Source organism: Brienomyrus brachyistius, unplaced genomic scaffold (genome assembly GCF_023856365.1).
Source record: "Brienomyrus brachyistius isolate T26 unplaced genomic scaffold, BBRACH_0.4 scaffold27, whole genome shotgun sequence".
NCBI classification, from domain to species: Eukaryota; Metazoa; Chordata; class Actinopteri; order Osteoglossiformes; family Mormyridae; genus Brienomyrus; species Brienomyrus brachyistius.
The window spans coordinates 83,393-100,796 of record NW_026042306.1 but is presented as its reverse complement, the minus strand read 5'-3'; the positions used below and the strand labels follow the sequence as shown (position 1 = coordinate 100,796).

The following is a 17,404-nucleotide window of genomic DNA, read 5'->3' as shown; positions in this document are numbered from 1 at the left end:
CATTTGTGATTTTTCAAACGATGCTTTTCCTTTTATTTAATCAGTAAAATTTCCATCGGTTTTATATAGTGCCCCTTGAAATATGTCTTTAGCTCATTTTCCGGGCATTTTACTAGAATGCATCCTGAGAAATACACAAGCTCTGCTGCATTTCCGTGCCTCGATGTTTAGTGCCGAGTATAATTGTTGCAGTTGCCTTTTATATATTCCATGAGACCTGTTGGTACCAAGAGAAGTGTGAGACTGTCAGGGTGAATTTATCATACAATCGCACGCATAAATACCTGAGGGTTGCCAGTCCTTTTGCGTTGTTACAGGAGGACTAGAGCTGACGAGTGTGTTTCTACACACTATCAAGGGCATTGTAGTACAGTTTTCTCAGGTGGGAGAATGCTGCCGATCTCCTATTTGACAATACAGCCCTTGATATATTAGAATATTACAGAACTAGAAGCCTTTTGCAAGGAAGAATGTGAGAAAATCCCAAGTACAAGAACTGAAAGCCTTTCAGCTGGCTATAAGAAGCGCTTGTAAGCTGTGATATCTGGCAGAGGAGGTGTTACTAAGTACTGATTACGTAGGGTGCCCAAACTTTTGCAGAGTGCCATAATAATGTTTTTATTTTGTAATTTTGTTCAATTTATGGCATAAAAAGTAACTATTCATCAATGTTTGCTGAAAATATTGTGTATTTTCCCCCCAGTTCCTAAAGAGACTGTATTAACTGATATTGTTGCTTTTGTAATTGAAAAGATGTTATTTGTCAAGGGGTGCCAAACCTTTGCATAAGACTGTACACAGTGTGTGTATGTGTTTATGTGAGTGTGTGTCTGTGTGTGTGTTTATATATATATATGTGTGTGTGTGTGTATATATTTCTGTATATGCATGTGTATATATATATTTATATATAGTTCACACACATTCAAACTTATTTGAATACACATTCAAAATAATTTTTATTATTATTATTTTCGTTTTTTTTTTTTTTTGTGTTTTAAAATGTTTTATTTTTGCAATGGAAATAAAAATAAAGCAGTCCTCCGTAGAGGAGGGGTGGTGGAGGGAATATATATATATATATACATATATATAAAATAATTGTCACACAACTGGGGTGACATGCCTTGCCTGCTCACCCAATTTTAGTGCACTTTAGTTATGCATAATGACCTTCTAGTCTCGATACACCCATATATATATATATATATATGTGTGTGTATATATGTATATATATAGTTTTTTTGTGTTATTTTTTTGCAATAGACAATAAAAATAACGCAGTTCTCCATAAAGGAGGGATGGTGGATGGAATATATATATACATATATATAAAATAATTGTCACACAACCTGGGTAACATGCCTTGCCTGCTCACCCAGTTTTAGTGCACCTTAGTTATTCATAATGACCATCTAGTCTCGATACACCCATGAATATATATGTATATATATATATATATATATATAGTTTTTCTGTTTTTTTTTTGCAATAGACAATAAAAATAACGCAGTTCTCCGTAAAGGAGGGATGGTGGATGGAATATATATATACATATATATATAAAATAATTGTCACACAACCTGGGTGACATGCCTTGCCTGCTCACCCAATTTTAGTGCACCTTAGTTATCCATACTGACCATCTAGTCTCGACACACCCATATATATATATATATATATATATGTATATATATATAGATATTTTTTCTTTTTCTTGTGTTTTTTTTTTCGCAATGGATATTAATAATAAAGCAGTCCTCCGTAAAGGAGGGGTGGTGGAGGGAATATATATATACATTTATATAAAATAATTGTCACACAACTGGGGTGACATGCCTTGCCTGCTCACCCAATTTTAGTGCACCTTAGTTATCCATAATGACCATCTAGTCTCGATACACCCATAAATATATATGTATATATATATATATATATATAGTTTTTTTTTTTTTTTGCAATAGACAATAAAAATAACGCAGTTCTCCATAAAAGAGGGATGGTGGATGGAATATATATATACATATATATAAAATAATTGTCACACAACCTGGGTGACATGCCTTGCCTGCTCACCCAATTTTAGTGCACCTTAGTTATCCATACTGACCATCTAGTCTCGACACACCCATATATATATATATATATATATATATATATATATATATATATATATTCATATATATATATATATATATGTATATATATAGATATTTTTTCTTTTTCTTGTGTTTTTTTTTCGCAATGGATATTAATAATAAAGCAGTCCTCCGTAAAGGAGGGGTGGTGGAGGGAATATATATATATACATTTATATAAAATAATTGTCACACAACCTGGGTGACATGCCTTGCCTGCTCACCCAATTTTAGTGCAACTTAGTTATCCATAATGACCAACTAGTCTCGATACACCCATAAATATATATGTGTGTATATATATATATAGTTTTTTTGTGTTATTTTTTTGCAATAGACAATAAAAATAACGCAGTTCTCCATAAAGGAGGGATGGTGGATGGAATATATATATATACATATATATAAAATAATTAATGTCACACAACCTGGGTGACATGCCTTGCCTGCTCACCCAATTTGAATGCACCTTAGTTATCCATAATGACCATCTAGTCTCGATACACCCATAAATATATATGTATATATATAGTTTTTTTTTTTCGCAATGGACAATAAAAATAACGCAGTTCTCCGTAAAGGAGGGATGGTGGATGGAATATATATATACATACATATAAAATAATTGTCACACAACCGGGGTGACATGCCTTGCCTGCTCACCCAATTTTAGTGCACCTTAGTTATTCATAATGACCATCTAGTCTCGATACACCCATAAATATATATGTATATATGTATTGTTTTTTTTTTTTTTTTTTTGCAATAGACAATAAAAATAACGCAGTTCTCCATAAAAGAGGGATGGTGGATGGAATATATATATACATATATATAAAATAATTGTCACACAACCTGGGTGACATGCCTTGCCTGCTCACCCAATTTTAGTGCACCTTAGTTATCCATAATGACCATCTAGTCTCGATACACCCATATATATATATATATATATATATATATATATATATATATATATATATATATATATATATATATATATATATATATATATATATATATATAGTTTTTTTTTTCTTCGTAATGGACAATAAAAATAACGCAGTTCTCCGTAAAGGAGGGATGGTGGATGGAATATATATATACATATATATAAAATAATTGTCACACAACCTGGGTGACATGCCTTGCCTGCTCACCCAATTTTAGTGCACCTTAGTTATCCATACTGACCATCTAGTCTCGACACACCCATATACACACCCGAAGCTCTGATCTCAGATCAGTTCCATGCCTCCAGAATCTAATGTTACCCTCAAGGAAGAAGGGAAGCTATGATGAGTAAAAAAAAGGTTATTAGAGTGTCCTGTCAGCGTTGGGCTTCTTCGGCCTCCGCCATTGATTTTTCGGTTTCAGGATGGAAAGTACAAGGTGGCTCTGTGTTGATGAATAATCCAGGAAAAAAATGCCACAAAGGCATGGAGTCACACCAGTGGAGTCTTATCCTTGCAATAAAGACCCCTGTATGACCTTTGCTGAATATTTCCAGTTTAGTGGAGCTGATCTGTGAGTAATGCAGTTATGCAGCAGTTTCTGATGGTTTCCGGTTTTGCAGGTGGTGTCCTTTTCAGCTTGGAGGAGGGAGCCTCCTTCTGGAACCAGATGTTGACCTGGAGAATCGTGAGTGACGTTTCCGATTAGCATACCTGATCTCCTTGCCCCGCCACGGGGCTCTGGTGAAATGTAACTATTCAGTGACCCGTATCTTTCAGTTCTTCGCTTCCATGATCTCGACCTTCACCTTGAACTTCTTCATGAGTATCTACCACAACAAGCCGGGAGATTTTAGTAACCCAGGTCTCATCAACTTTGGACGCTTTGACAACGATGTAAGTTTCCCATTTCTGTCGGTGTTGTGATGTAGATTGTCCTTTTTAAAAGTCTGTAGATGGAATCTTGAAAATCAAAATATTGGGCATCGGTAATTGATCTGGTTGTCTTGGCCAATGGTATGCTGTCCGCAAGTCAAGTAGCTCTTGGGAGATGTCGGCCGTTACCCTCTGACATTGGTTTCCTGCCTCCCGTTAGTCAGTGGGGAAAATGTGATGTTTATGGATGTCTGGACAACTTAGAGTGGAGAGCATTTTATAATCATTACCTCGTTTGGGAAAGGCGAAAGAAGACGGTATAATTTTGACCAAAATCCAGAATGAGACCAAGTTCACACTGTTCCCGAACATGTTTTGGTCTTTCCTGTCCGTGCCGTTCAAGAAGGGGCTGATCTGTGAACTTTATGGGGAAACAAGGGTGAGAGAGAAAAGGATGAGCTGTTATTTCCAGAAAGGGCTCGACTCGGTACCCTGTCACATGAGCAGTGATGTATTTTTACCTGCCTTCTGGTCACATGGGTTGGAAAGGAAACCATGAAACGTTTGTTGGGGGACTTGGACACAGCCCCCACCCCGCAGCGCATGACTTTCCTGGGAGGCCCCCTGGGCTGGAAATATAGTCATCACCTCGGTGGACATGAGTACCGCGCTGTTTTAGTTGGGCCTCCTGGTTTAGGTAGGCATGTTAGCCATGGTTGTGGATGTTTCTCGTTACAAGAGAGGCACCTGTAGCAGTTTACATGGTATGCAGATACGGTTGTTTATTTTATTTTTTTTAAACGCAGCAGAATTTTTCCCGCCTTCGGTGCCTGAAGTTTTTGGGAAACGTTTGCCCCGGATGCCCACTGTATGCTTCCTGTAGGATCACAACACGTTCACCATTTTTTTAAAAATTATACACTACTGTGCAAAAGTCTTAGGCAGGCAAAGAAAATGATATTTAGATTATCCTCGTGTTGGTGTAAAACTATGATATTATGCCTGTGAAAGTGTGTCAACTTCGCCATTTCAGAACCTCTGCTAAAATCATCCTAGTATTTGCAGCGACCGTCCAATGCAGCCATGTGTTTTTTTTGACTTGGCCACCAGCACACCTCATACAGCTAGTCAGTCTCTCACTGACTTTTTAAGCCAGTATATTTAACTTTTTTTAATTCAGCTGTTGGTGAAATTTAACAAAATCATGGAACGGCTGAGGTGCCCCTGAGGAGAAGTTTGGGAACTGAAGCGGTGTTCATCTAGCCATCCAACTAGATATCAGTAACTTTTTAGAAAATAGAAGAAATTACTCTATATATATATATATATATATATATATATATATATATATATATATATATATATATATATATATATATATATATATAAAATAAAATTAAATAAAAAAAAAAGAGGCAAACAAGAGGTGCCCCCATGTGTGTAGTCCTGTAGGGTGTGATGTTGTCATTTGCATGTTTGACTGGAGGATTCTGGGTATTGATTTTTTTTTTCTTTTTTTTTACCCCCCCCCCTCAGAGCACGGAGTACTACCTGTATGAGATTCCTCTGTTTATCGTCATGGGAGCCTTCGGTGAGAGAGAGAGAGAGAGAGGGAGCGTCTTATTGTGGAAACCCAAACCTTGCTCTTTTACATCTTAACGGACTGGTTCTGTTTCTGGTTTTCTCATGCCGGGCCCATGTCTCTTTCCCCCCCGCAGGTGGATTGCTGGGAGCACTGTTCAACGTCCTGAACTACTGGCTCACCATCCTCAGGATCAGGTGTGCCTGTGTGCGTGTGCCTGTGTGCGTGTGTGTGCCTGTGTGTGTGTGTGTGTGTGCGTACTTCTGTGCGCATGTGTGCCTGTGTGTGTGTGTGTGTGTGTGCGTACCTCTGCCTGTGTGTGTGCACGTAAGTGAGGCCTGTTTGGTTTTTACTGTGTCACGCCTGTCTGAAACTTAGGCATCTTAACACTTGAAATTAAATAATTAAATAAATATATCCCGAGACTGTGGGGCTGACCTTGAAACTGCCCCACACTGGTTTGATGCAAATGAAAGTTGTCCCACAACAAAATCATTAGCTGAGCCACCATGCCCCCCCCCCCCCCCCCCCCCCCCCCCCCCATCCCCAGGTATATCCACCGGCCCTGCCTGCAGGTGATCGAGGCCATACTGGTTGCTGCCGTGACGGCCACTGTGTTCTTCACTATGATCTACTTCTCCAACGACTGCCAGCCCCTGGGGGAGGATCAGCTGGAGGAATACCCCTTGCAGGTAAGGCAGCTGGAGGTGGGCTCTCTGTGATTTCATTGGCTGAACAGCTGAGAGGGTGTGTATCCTGTCCTCAGGCCTGAACCTCCACTTATCCCTCTCACAGCTGTTCTGTGCTGATGGCGAGTACAATTCCATGGCCACGATCGTCTTCAACACCCCGGAGAGGAGTGTCCGCAGCCTGTTCCACAGCCCCGCAGGTCCGTGGAGTTTCCAGCACGTGTTTCAGGGCAGGATGGGTCGTGACCTGAAGCCGGATTGGTCGCCCCTGTTGTGCCCTTCTTCTGGAAGAGATTATAATTACAGTCCGTTGTCCATCTTTAGAATGAACACCTGTGTTTGATATTGGTGACAGGCTGGCTAGGTCCGGGGCAGCTGTTTGAACAGTCAGACTCGTCTGCCACCTCTGTCGTGTCGTAGGTTTGTTTACGGGCCGCTTCTGGCTGATTGTTTTCCCAGACAGACAGCTAAACCCATACACACAATCCTCCTCAATTATTCAAGGCTTCCCTCATTTGGGATGGGGGGACTGTCACCCTGCCTGGGGAGAACAGGAGCGCTTCTCAAGTGCCCTGACGAATGCCACCGTAGGCAAGTTCGAACGGCACTAAACTGTGTTCATCCATGCCCTCTAGTGGATGAAAGACATACCAAAGTAACATGGCTTGGTCTTGATCGGCTCCAAATTGCACTTTACACCAGGTAGAAAAATGGAAATGATCATATGAAAAATGCCATTCATCATGAAATAATTTCTGTACACCTGTATCCTCATTACAAGGGTGAATCAAGTAAAACTAGCTGGTTTCGCTAGATTAGCGTTCTTGGGGATCAACTACATGATCAACATTTTAGCAAAAACGTGGGAAACACTGACTTAGGTGATGAATTCCACCACCACCACCCCCCCCCCCCCCCCCGGCAGGTTCCTACAATCCCGTGACCCTGGGAATCTTCACCATCACCTACTTCTTCCTGGCCTGCTGGACATACGGCCTGACTGTGTCCGCCGGGGTCTTCATCCCCTCGCTGCTCATCGGCGCCGCCTGGGGGCGGCTCTTTGGCATTTTGCTGGCCTCCATTACGCCGCACAATTCCATACAGGTACATCAGGACGGGTCGCCGTTCCTGGGGAAGCGCCGTATAGCCGGTGAGGCGGCGTGGTCCGCTGGCGGAGGAGGGGCCGTCACGATAGCAGAACTCTTCCCTCAGCAGAGAGAAACCTCACAGTGGCGACGTTTTCCACTGACCTTGATTTTTTTGCACATTTTGAAGAAGCAAAACTGAAAATCCGTTAATGGGTACGATTATATTTCAGGAGGACAAGCCCTCAAACGCTTTCAGTTTGATTGAAGTGGTTTTTGTGGCGATTAGCAAAACTGAAATGGAAGCCGATTTTGCGAACTTGTTGCTGTGTAGGACACGATGACTTGGTTCTAGAGCTCGTATCTCATGAAAAGCTCAATCCATGTTGAGGCACGGAATCATAAATTGCAGGTGTTGTTTCCATGATGTTACTTAATGGAAACACCCTTTATGCAATTTCACTTTGTCAACAAATTTGCTTGTTTGTGCAGAACTTTAATGGAAACGCTGCAGGTTTTGATATATTAAGGAAATTGAACGGGGTCTTTAGAAGTCAGAGGGCCTCCTTCAACACCCGCTTTAGATTGATTTCCTCTTTGTTGTCCAATCAGATTTACTCTTTAAGCAGTCACGTGACTCTTTGAAGGTGCCCTATTGGTTAGTGCTGTATCGATTTCCTGGGCCGCCCAGCGTCATGTCGGCATAGATGTAGTTTAACATAATGTTTGTTGGAAGTAAAGCCCCCTCGAAGTTTTTGAATGAGCATGTTTTATGATTTGTGGCGTTTCGTTTGACAGACCTTGGCCGACCCTGGGAAGTACGCTCTGATTGGAGCCGCCGCCCAGCTTGGTGAGTGTCCGTCCGCGGTCAGCCTGCTTTTCAGAGCTCGTCTAGAGGTGCATGGAGGCACATGAGGCTTCGGGTTTGCGTCTGTTTACGAAGGTCTTTGCCAGGTGGGATCGTGAGGATGACCCTCAGCCTGACTGTCATCATGGTGGAAGCCACCGGAAATGTCACCTACGGCCTACCCATAATGCTGGTTCTGATGACGGCGAAGATCGTGGGCGATTATTTCGTGGAGGTCAGTGTTGACGTTTCGGGTTGGAGCGGGTTGGTCCATTTGGCATTATGTGTGAGCCTGTCAGTGAGTGATGAGCTCATCGCCTTTCAGACCGTGCAGAACTTGGAATCGGGCCAGTCGTGTTTCGTTAACTGCTCCGGTCTCATGTTTGCTTTTGGTGTGGGTGGTGCAGCTAGCCACCAGTCTGACGCCATCTTTTTTTCATCTGTCCTTCCAGTGACTGATTTTGAGAACCCTTCCGTTGTTTTTGCACAGCTGTCTAACTTAAGGTGGCACATCATGCTGTGACAGCTCGTTTCGCTTCTCTGTTCCTCAATGTGCCAGCAAATCTGCTTAGAGGAAGTAAAACTTCAAGGGGTGGCAGCTTGTGAATGTTGTGCAGATGTGATCCTAAGCTCTTCTGAGTGACTCGAATTTTCCCACAGGGGCTATACGACATCCACATCAAGCTGCAGAGTGTGCCCTTCCTGCACTGGGATGCCCCAGCCACCTCCCACTCCCTGACTGCCAGGTATATTGCCCCCTACAGGATTTTCCCTGCTAATGCTTCAATGAGCCCAGTACACGCCTTTAGCAAGACATTGGTGCTTCATTCTCACTGTATATTCAGGTTTGGTGTGTCTGTCCATTCAGGGAGGTTATGAGCTCTCCAGTAACCTGCTTCAACCTGGTGGAGAAAGTGGGCACTATTGTGGATGTGCTCAGCAACACCTCGACCAATCACAACGGGTTCCCTGTAGTCTCCGGGTTGAGTGATGGCTGTGAGGTATGTCCCTCCCACTAGGGGTGATTTTGTTTTCCTGGAGATTTGTCACATGATGTACTTTGGGGCTTTGCTAATCTGAATTTTGTGCTCTTAGCCAGGGAAAATCTGTGGCTTAATCCTGCGTTCCCAGCTTATCGTGCTCCTGAAACACAAGGTGAGTGTGACCTAAGGTTCCTGCAGAGGTCAGCTGAATAAGGAGCATGTCTGTCCACACTAACACCTATCAGGGTGCTTGGTGTATATGCATGCCTGTGAATGACAGTGCAGCTGACCAATGAGGGGTTTGATTATTGAATACCTGGATGTGACTGGCAGTGCGATTGACCAATGAGGGGTCTGTTTACTGCGTACACGGTTGCGAATGTCAGTGCAGCAAGCCAATGAGAAGTGTGCTCATCCACGTTGTGACCGGTGTACTCTTTTCAACCAGGTGTTTGTGGAACGGGCTCGTTCTCGTCTCAATCTGCGCAAACTGCAGCTGAAGGACTTCCGGGATGCCTACCCTCGCTTCCCTCCGATCCAGTCCATCCATGTGTCCCAAGACGAGAGGGAGTGCATGATGGACCTGACGGAGTTCATGAATCCCACCCCCTACACTGTCACGCAGGTACTAGTCTCAGTCTCAGCCTTGGTCTTGGTCCTTGAGAACCAGAGACACATTTGACTAAACAGTCATGTTCTGCGACTGTGTTCTTCTGCCTCTTTTTCAGGAGACGTCGCTTCCTCGTGTCTTCAAGCTGTTCAGGGCCCTTGGTCTGCGGCACCTCATTGTGGTGGACAGTGACAACCAGGTGCGTCTGCCTTGCGAGGTCCTCAGGCCTTCGTCATCTCCAGCACATATCTCCATTCTCATTGTAAAATTCGAAAATTACTGCATCGGTTTTCAGCCAGTGGCCGTTGGGCATCCATCTAGATCAAGGTTATCACCCTGGTTTCCTGTGCTACTCCCACCCCTCCCTCATAACATAACCAGCTATCTATGCCCTGTTCTACGTACCAATCATGTTCCCGGTGCCCAGGTGGTGGGACTGGTGACGCGGAAGGACCTGGCCCGTTACCACCTGGGCAAAGACGGCCTGGAGGAGCTGCAGCTGGCACAGACGTGATGCGTGGAAGGCGACTGCCGCGCTGCTCACCAGGCCAACCCCCCCTGCCCCCAGTCAGCCCCCGCCAGAACCCGCACCGGTCGTGCATTTCAGCAAAGTCCGGAACCCGGGATGCCAATGACTGACTTTCTGGTTTCGTTCACCGAGGGTTGGTTGTGATGGGGGAGGGGATCGATTCCATGTGTGTTTTGCGACTTTTTGTTGCCCCCTCCCAGTTTGCACATAAAATAATTTATCCGTTATGTTTTTAAAGCACTTCAGAGAGAGAGTGAGTGTGTGTGTGTGTGTGTGTGTGTGTGTGTGTGTGTGTGTGTGTGTGTGTGTGTGTGTGTGTGTGTGTGTGTGGTTCTACACACACTTGGGTGTCAGTCCCGCTCTGTGGTCATTTGCAAAGCTTTGGTAGCATTGTGATATACATTAGTGTAAATGTGTAAAAAGCATTTCAAGCTGTGTGTGTGAGAGAGAGAGAGAGAGAGAGAGAGAGAGAGATTAGCCAGGCCAATAACGTTCCTCTTTTACTCAGAGTTTTTTGAGTGTGGTCTATTGACAGAGGGTACCACAGTTTTCTTGTGACTTTAGTTTTACTTTAGGGGAAGTTAATTTTCCTCTCCCAGATAATTGTCTTGCACATTGTACCATTAACCAATGCCTCCCACCCCTCCCATGCCAGTGTAGGTAAGACCAACCCTGCCCCCCCCCCCCCCCCCGGAAAAACCCTGACTCGCTTTGACCTTTTTCTCTCATGCTGGATGCTAGCGGTTTTTAACATACAGTGTTTTTTCTCGTGAATTCGCCCATTGGCTGACTGCCACACTGCCTGCGTCCTCCCCCACCCACGCCAGTACGTGACAGTATGTATCCCCCCCACCCCGGGTGATTCTCCAGGTCCTGTGTTTTTGATGGCGATTTGTCTCTTGTTGCGCCGTACAGCCTCTAGGTGGCAGAAACCCTGGTTTCTGATATATACCTGAATAAATTATGCAAATCGGGGTCAGGTTTACATGGGTCGGGTGCCAAACAATGCCAGTAGTGTGTGTGTGTGTGTGTGGGGGGGTGACTTCACAGGTGCTCTCCTGAAAATGTGTGTATATCATTGTTTTTAAATGGCACTTACTGAAAGCAGAGTGGGGTTCAGGGCAGCTTAATGATTTGCAAGGTGACCATGGGTCGTGTTTGGCCAAGGGGGCGCTAGTGTGTTGAGGAAAGGAACTTATTCTGGTCTTTGCAGGCTGTGCTAGAAACCCAAACCCACCCCCATGGCTGTATGTGGCTCCGCACTTTAAATGCTTCTTACCCCACCTCGTTTCTCATCTGCGCCCTACAACTTACAAATCCTTGCAATGTCACGTGCAAGGGGGCCCCCTACTGGCCAAGCAAGGCCCTACAGTCGCTGGTGCCCTTGGGGGTCCAGCCGTACAGTTTTTGCCAACAGCAGAGTTTACACTTTGACTAGTTATGTGCTGTTTAGTTATTTTGTTTTTAATTAAGGTGAACTTGCCTAAGTGACCCTGATCAGTTAAATAGGGTTTTTACCCACCCAACAAGCCTATCGAAAATGGACATACCAGTTAAACGGTAAACGATGTGAATCCCTTATCAGATTTTGATTTTATTCTGAATATTAAATGTCGTGTTTTAACTCAACCTTAAATAAATTAAAGTATCTCCATTTTAAAGAGCACTGTGACTGGATGAGAGAATTGTTTCGGCGTTGGCAAGTACCACCTTAGCGTACATTTATAGAAACGGCTGAAATATACTGGATAATTTTGCATAATTTTTATTTTGCCAAGCTTGATTTTCTTCTGTGATTTCTGAAATCTAATAAAGGTTTTGATGCATATGCCTATTTGTATTGCACGAGTCAGTCATGCTGTTTAATAAGAATCATTTGTATTTATACAAACAATGATAAAAAAATTATTGTATTAAATGGCGTGTTTGATGATACTGCTGGTGACTCCGTGGCACTCTTTGAGCAACGTGTCCGTATCCTAATTTTCTACCTTCTGACACACAAATTCTCAGACTAAATGAGATTACTGCAGTCCCGTTGCCGGGGTAATGCAATTGTTTAGGTGGATGTCGCTGAATGCATTTCAGTGGGAGGTCCAGAAAGCCTGGGACGCGATTTGACGGGGTAGAAATGAGATGAACGGTTCTGTTGTACCTTGCAGATTTGTACCTTGCAGATTTCCCTCGATTTGCTTATTAGTTGCTGGAAATCAATATTTAAAAAAAAATGTGCGTTGAACATGCCTTTCCATCCCGATCCATGAACCCAGTTTTCCCAGATATCAGCAAAACAATGAGAAATTCTATATATAAAAAAAAAAAAATCAACATTTGATTAAGTTTTATTAATGCTTGCTTTCATGTTAAAAAATTTTGGTGCACAATTTAATTTTTTTTTTAACACACAACATTTGGTTGAAATTGTAACGTGGAACATCAAGTCTGGGGCGCAGTTAAGGGGGGGAGATTAGGACAGTAAAAAACTTGGAACATAACTGCATTGGTGTGGGTTTGTGGCCCAATATGATATGCATTCATGGGGCCCAAATTCTCTAGCAGAATCACAGCATAGATTTCTTTGTATATTTTTTAGGTTTAAAGGACTCCGGAGATTGAGATATTGTGTTTTTAAAGTTTCCTTGGACTCCCACAGTAAATTTTACAGAGCTGGGGTCTCCATAACTTTTGCTGTGCAATAAATTTTGCTGACTGGGAAAGGGGGGGGGGGTTCCCCAAGATTTTTGCCGGCTCGCCTACCCATCGGCTCACCTTGAAAATGCCCAAAATGCCACCTGGCTGTTCAGCCCTGCTATAAAGTTGCAGAAAGACACGACGTTGTACTGTGACCTTACGATGTTACAGATCCGAGAAATAGCGTACTAAGCAGCACGTGTTTCCCTGCTGTGTTAAGGTGGGCCTTAGAAACCCATAACGCACTAATGCAGCTCTGGATGGCGGGCTATGCGTCAGTAATGCTGTCAGAGAAGATTCACTCATTAGTCTGATGTGAACTTAATCAGATTATGGGTCCTTTTTAGTCGCAGAATACAACATAATCCATGGCAAATGGACATCGGTGCCGTCTTTATGATGTTATGCTGACAGTGCCTTTAATCCCACCCCCCACCCCCCACCAATCCCTTTCCCAACTTCATGTTGTCTCTTAATCCTGTATGTTTCAGTAATATGAAGACGGAATTTCAGTATTCTCTGTTGCGGTTGTTTTATTTTTATCTCGCGAGTTTCATGCATTTTTAAGAACCGCGCAGAACATCAGTTAACTCTGTGCTGCTGGAATCCTGAGGATTGCCTTGATGGGTAGTGTAGGAGTTGAAGGATTTGCGTAGTCAGATTTAATTTTTTAAAAAGGAAATCTATTAAAAAGTAACATGCAAAGTAGTTTATTATTATTATTTTTTTTTTTTTTTACATAAGAATTTCAAGAGAAACTGAGAGCCTCGTTTTAATGGGCTTGTCTGGTAAAGTTAGTTTGACACTTGTACTGCATGTATTATTAAACATTTATCTATCCATCCATCCATCCATCCCGGCTCCGTCAACATGCAAACTTCAGTAATTCAAAACACTTAGTATTGAGCTTCCATTGTGAGCCTTAGCAGCCAATAAACAAACCGCCAATAATGAATATCACAGGCTTTGGTGATGGACACAGACTTCCAGACACGCCCCATATTCCTGACGCATTCCTCACCATGACCCTGTCTACTTCACATTCGCAGCCCAATATTTCATTCAAACTGGAGTTCGAAAGCTTGTTGGAGCCGAATGGACAATTTTAAAGACCAACATGGCAGAAAATTCAGTTCTGAAAGAAAGGAAGTTTCGATTTTTAATGAACTTATGAGATGCAGCAGAGATTCATCTTACCCTCAGTAATCTTTAGTTATAGCTTTCAGGGACTGGGATATAGATAATTTAGAAATGTGCTGCTTTTTAAAACACTAAGTAGGATTCCAATACTTTTCCAAGACACGGTATAATAGTATAATGTATTGTTGGTGCGCTGTGGGAGGGAGGTGCTGTCCTGGCAGGGGAGACAGGTGACTGAAACCTTTTGTAGCGATTTGTTCCGCCTGTCTGTTGGGCAGAATTTAGTTTGCTCTCTTTGTGCTTCCAGTAAATCTAGGTCCCGTTCCCATCATACCAGCAAGTCCGTGCAGGGTGGATCTCTGGCTAATCTCTTTTGTTGTTTGATTCCCTCCACGGAGGAAAAAAAAAAGAACTCGAGGTCACCTGCGGTTCCGAACCACATCTCCAGCAGGTCAGTGATCTCAGAGTAGCACATGCCGTTTATAAGCCAAAAGAAAAATGGTTGAAAAGTACGACACCTGTGTTATTCTATTTTGGTATTTAAGTGACAGAATTCCACTAAAGGTGAATTAAAAACTTGCTTAATTTATTGAGAAATGCTGAAGAAGTAAATGAACAAAGGATGAGAGAAGCTGCTGGAATCTGAAGCAGACATGATGCAGGTTCGAAACTGCACAGTTTTGATCTGGAATATGGGACACAATCCACATTATAAGCACTGAGCTAAATGCCAAGTTTTAAATGGCTATTTATCTATTACAACCATTGTTTCAGTGAAAGTTGTATGCAGATGTTTATTACTTAGTAATAAGGCAATATTTGGCTCAACTATGGTTTGTCTGTTACTAATGAAATAAACTTTTCCTATATATAGAGACACAGGACTTTTCTCACTTCTGATCTAAACCATAATTTAGTCTGTTCTTATTTAACATGACACTATAATAAAAATACATCCGAAGTTAAAAATCCTGGAAGACTGCGTCAAATAGAGCAGCAGAGCACCGCCCCCAAACAGCCTCTGTGGGGCAGCAGTGAGCTCAGAGTGCATCCCCCCCCCAGGAGGCAGTGTTAGGAAGAGCAGGCTGCTGTGGGACTTGCTGGTGACCCCAGGGACTTGGTCTTGCCGTTGTCCTCTAAGGCCTGGGCGAAAAGGGCAGGGTTACGGCTGGAGTGCCGCTGGCGTCTCACAAAGGGAAAGACACTGGGGCATGATGGGAAGGAGAACATGTTAGCGTTCCGCTAACACTTGTGGCACTGCCTTTTCTAAGTCAGCCATGTTGGAAAATCCTTGACTACCGTGGAATTACAAACAGAAACTGGAGAGCATCACAGGGGACGCAAAAGCAATTAACATTACAGAACTCTGTGTAGTCTTAGTGACGAAGCTAAGCTGAAGCCAGCAGTTCACACTAAGCCCAAAAATCCCTGGAATTAATCGTTAACAACCCCAGAAACAGAACCTGTGTGTATCCCACACCAATATGAGTCTTATCCCCTTATATAAAATACATGGAATATATTACAGAAAGACCCCTTTTATAGAAGATAATAGTTTTACCTTTTTTTGGTCTCTTGTGGTTCTATGGCTCTAGCCAGCATGTTTTTGTAGAGATCGGACTTTAAATAGCGGGCGTAGGAGTCCTGAGGGTGAGAGGAGAGGCCGAGAGCCCGTTTTAATGAAGCTGTCATCCACTTTCATGGCTGTGCACAGTTAATGCTCCTACCTTCTTCATCAGGAAATAGATGTGCATCTGGGCGTCATCCAGGACAAAACGATGTGGGCTTTTCATGCCCTGCAGGGTCTTCTCCATGGTCTTGCTGTCCACGTTTACCCACTTGCTGGCTCCCGGGGCCAGGAACTGCCTGGGGGGAAGGAAGTGATGAGCCTGAGCTTTGCAGTCCCACTGGGAGTAAGCAAGTGCCACATCAGGGCCTGCTCTAAATTCAACTGGGATGCAAACTGTCCCACTGGGCCACAAGGTCGCACTCACTTGTAGACCTCTTCCACCTTCTGCGGGATCGTAGCGCTCTCGCCGTGCCGGATGTCCTCACAGGCCTCCCAGAAACAGAGGTTCTCCACTGTGAATGAAACAGCGCATGCATCAGCTACCTGCAGGAGGCGCTCATCACGATGCCAATATGGAGGAGAATTGCCTTTCATAGAGGGATCATGATTATTAATTTAGCAGATGCTAGATCCTATTTTTTTTTTTTTTTGAGAGGGCAGGGTCAGTCAGTCCCTGGAGTAACTGATCGACGGCCCAATAGTGAGGTCACTCAGCTGACTCTGGGATTTGAGCTGATGACCTCCTGCAATGAATCCCAATCTGCTGAGTCACACACTGCCCAAATAGGCCCGCAGTGATCAAATAATGAATATGATTCTTACTTGCTGACGATGCCTCCATGAAGCTGATCTACTTGGGCGGGGGGGTCTACATGCTGCTCACCACTGAACTCCTTCTCCAGGTACTCCCTGAACTTGCACCGTCCCAGAGGGTCCCTAAGGAGCTCCGTGAAGCCGAACCCCCATCGTTCCACCCGCAGCTTGGTGGGTGTCTCCACCCTGCACCAGGAGGCGTGGAAGTGAAGAGACGACAGTCACCTCTGGGGGTGTGGCCCTGAAGAGGCAGGATGGGGCGCGGTAACGCACACTCACATGTCGGCATTCAGCGTCCAGAGTGCCGTGTCATCTGTTATCCAGGGGTTGCTGGGGGGGCAGCCTTGCATCATGGGGTCATGGTTCAGGTACTGCTCGCTGAACTTAAGGAAGCTGAACACAGAAGACCAGCCATTCCCAGTTTTAGTCCTACTTTCTATAATCCTTGCAAGTCATCAAATATTCAGGTTCAATGCTGGCATATTCCAGCAAACTGGAGCTCGAAATGGTGACGAAATGATTATACGTCATTGAACCCTATAAGGAAATTCTCTTTTCATCTCCTCCATCTTGCTCTCCATAGGTGAGAGAAAGCTTGGTAGCAAAGGGCAGCTGCCCGTAGAGGCTCCCAGGAACCTGGGGGTTAAGGGCCTTGTTCAAGGACCCACAAGTGTGCTGAAGCCAGGCTTGAACCGGCGACCTTCTGATCAATATTAAGTAATTATTTGCAGTTAAATACAGTTCAATTCAGTTTAATAGTCAACCGGTTTCAATATTAGTTAGGCATCATTAATCCAGGATATGTGTGACTCTGAGATTTATGGTGAAAGATGGATGGGCAGATGGACGAAAGAACGAAATAACGAGGTTAGATTTTCACAAAGAGCAGTCCCCAGCA

The 17,404-nt window shown here is 43.7% G+C and overlaps 1 protein-coding gene across 1 annotated transcript in view; it reads left to right on the top strand.

Moving 5' to 3' along the window:
* LOC125721049 (H(+)/Cl(-) exchange transporter 7-like) overlaps positions 1-10,346 on the top strand; it is a 139,397-nt gene extending 129,051 nt beyond the window's left edge. The window contains exons 5-16 of the mRNA XM_048996988.1: positions 5,686-5,746; positions 6,100-6,241; positions 6,345-6,438; positions 7,164-7,342; positions 8,122-8,173; positions 8,278-8,405; positions 8,831-8,916; positions 9,039-9,171; positions 9,266-9,325; positions 9,602-9,778; positions 9,882-9,962; positions 10,191-10,346. Coding sequence (XP_048852945.1) covers positions 5,686-5,746; positions 6,100-6,241; positions 6,345-6,438; positions 7,164-7,342; positions 8,122-8,173; positions 8,278-8,405; positions 8,831-8,916; positions 9,039-9,171; positions 9,266-9,325; positions 9,602-9,778; positions 9,882-9,962; positions 10,191-10,277 — 1,280 coding nt within the window. The 3' untranslated portion in view covers positions 10,278-10,346. The remainder of the gene's footprint in view (positions 1-5,685; positions 5,747-6,099; positions 6,242-6,344; positions 6,439-7,163; positions 7,343-8,121; positions 8,174-8,277; positions 8,406-8,830; positions 8,917-9,038; positions 9,172-9,265; positions 9,326-9,601; positions 9,779-9,881; positions 9,963-10,190) is intronic.
* The last annotated feature ends 7,058 nt before the right edge of the window (positions 10,347-17,404 follow it).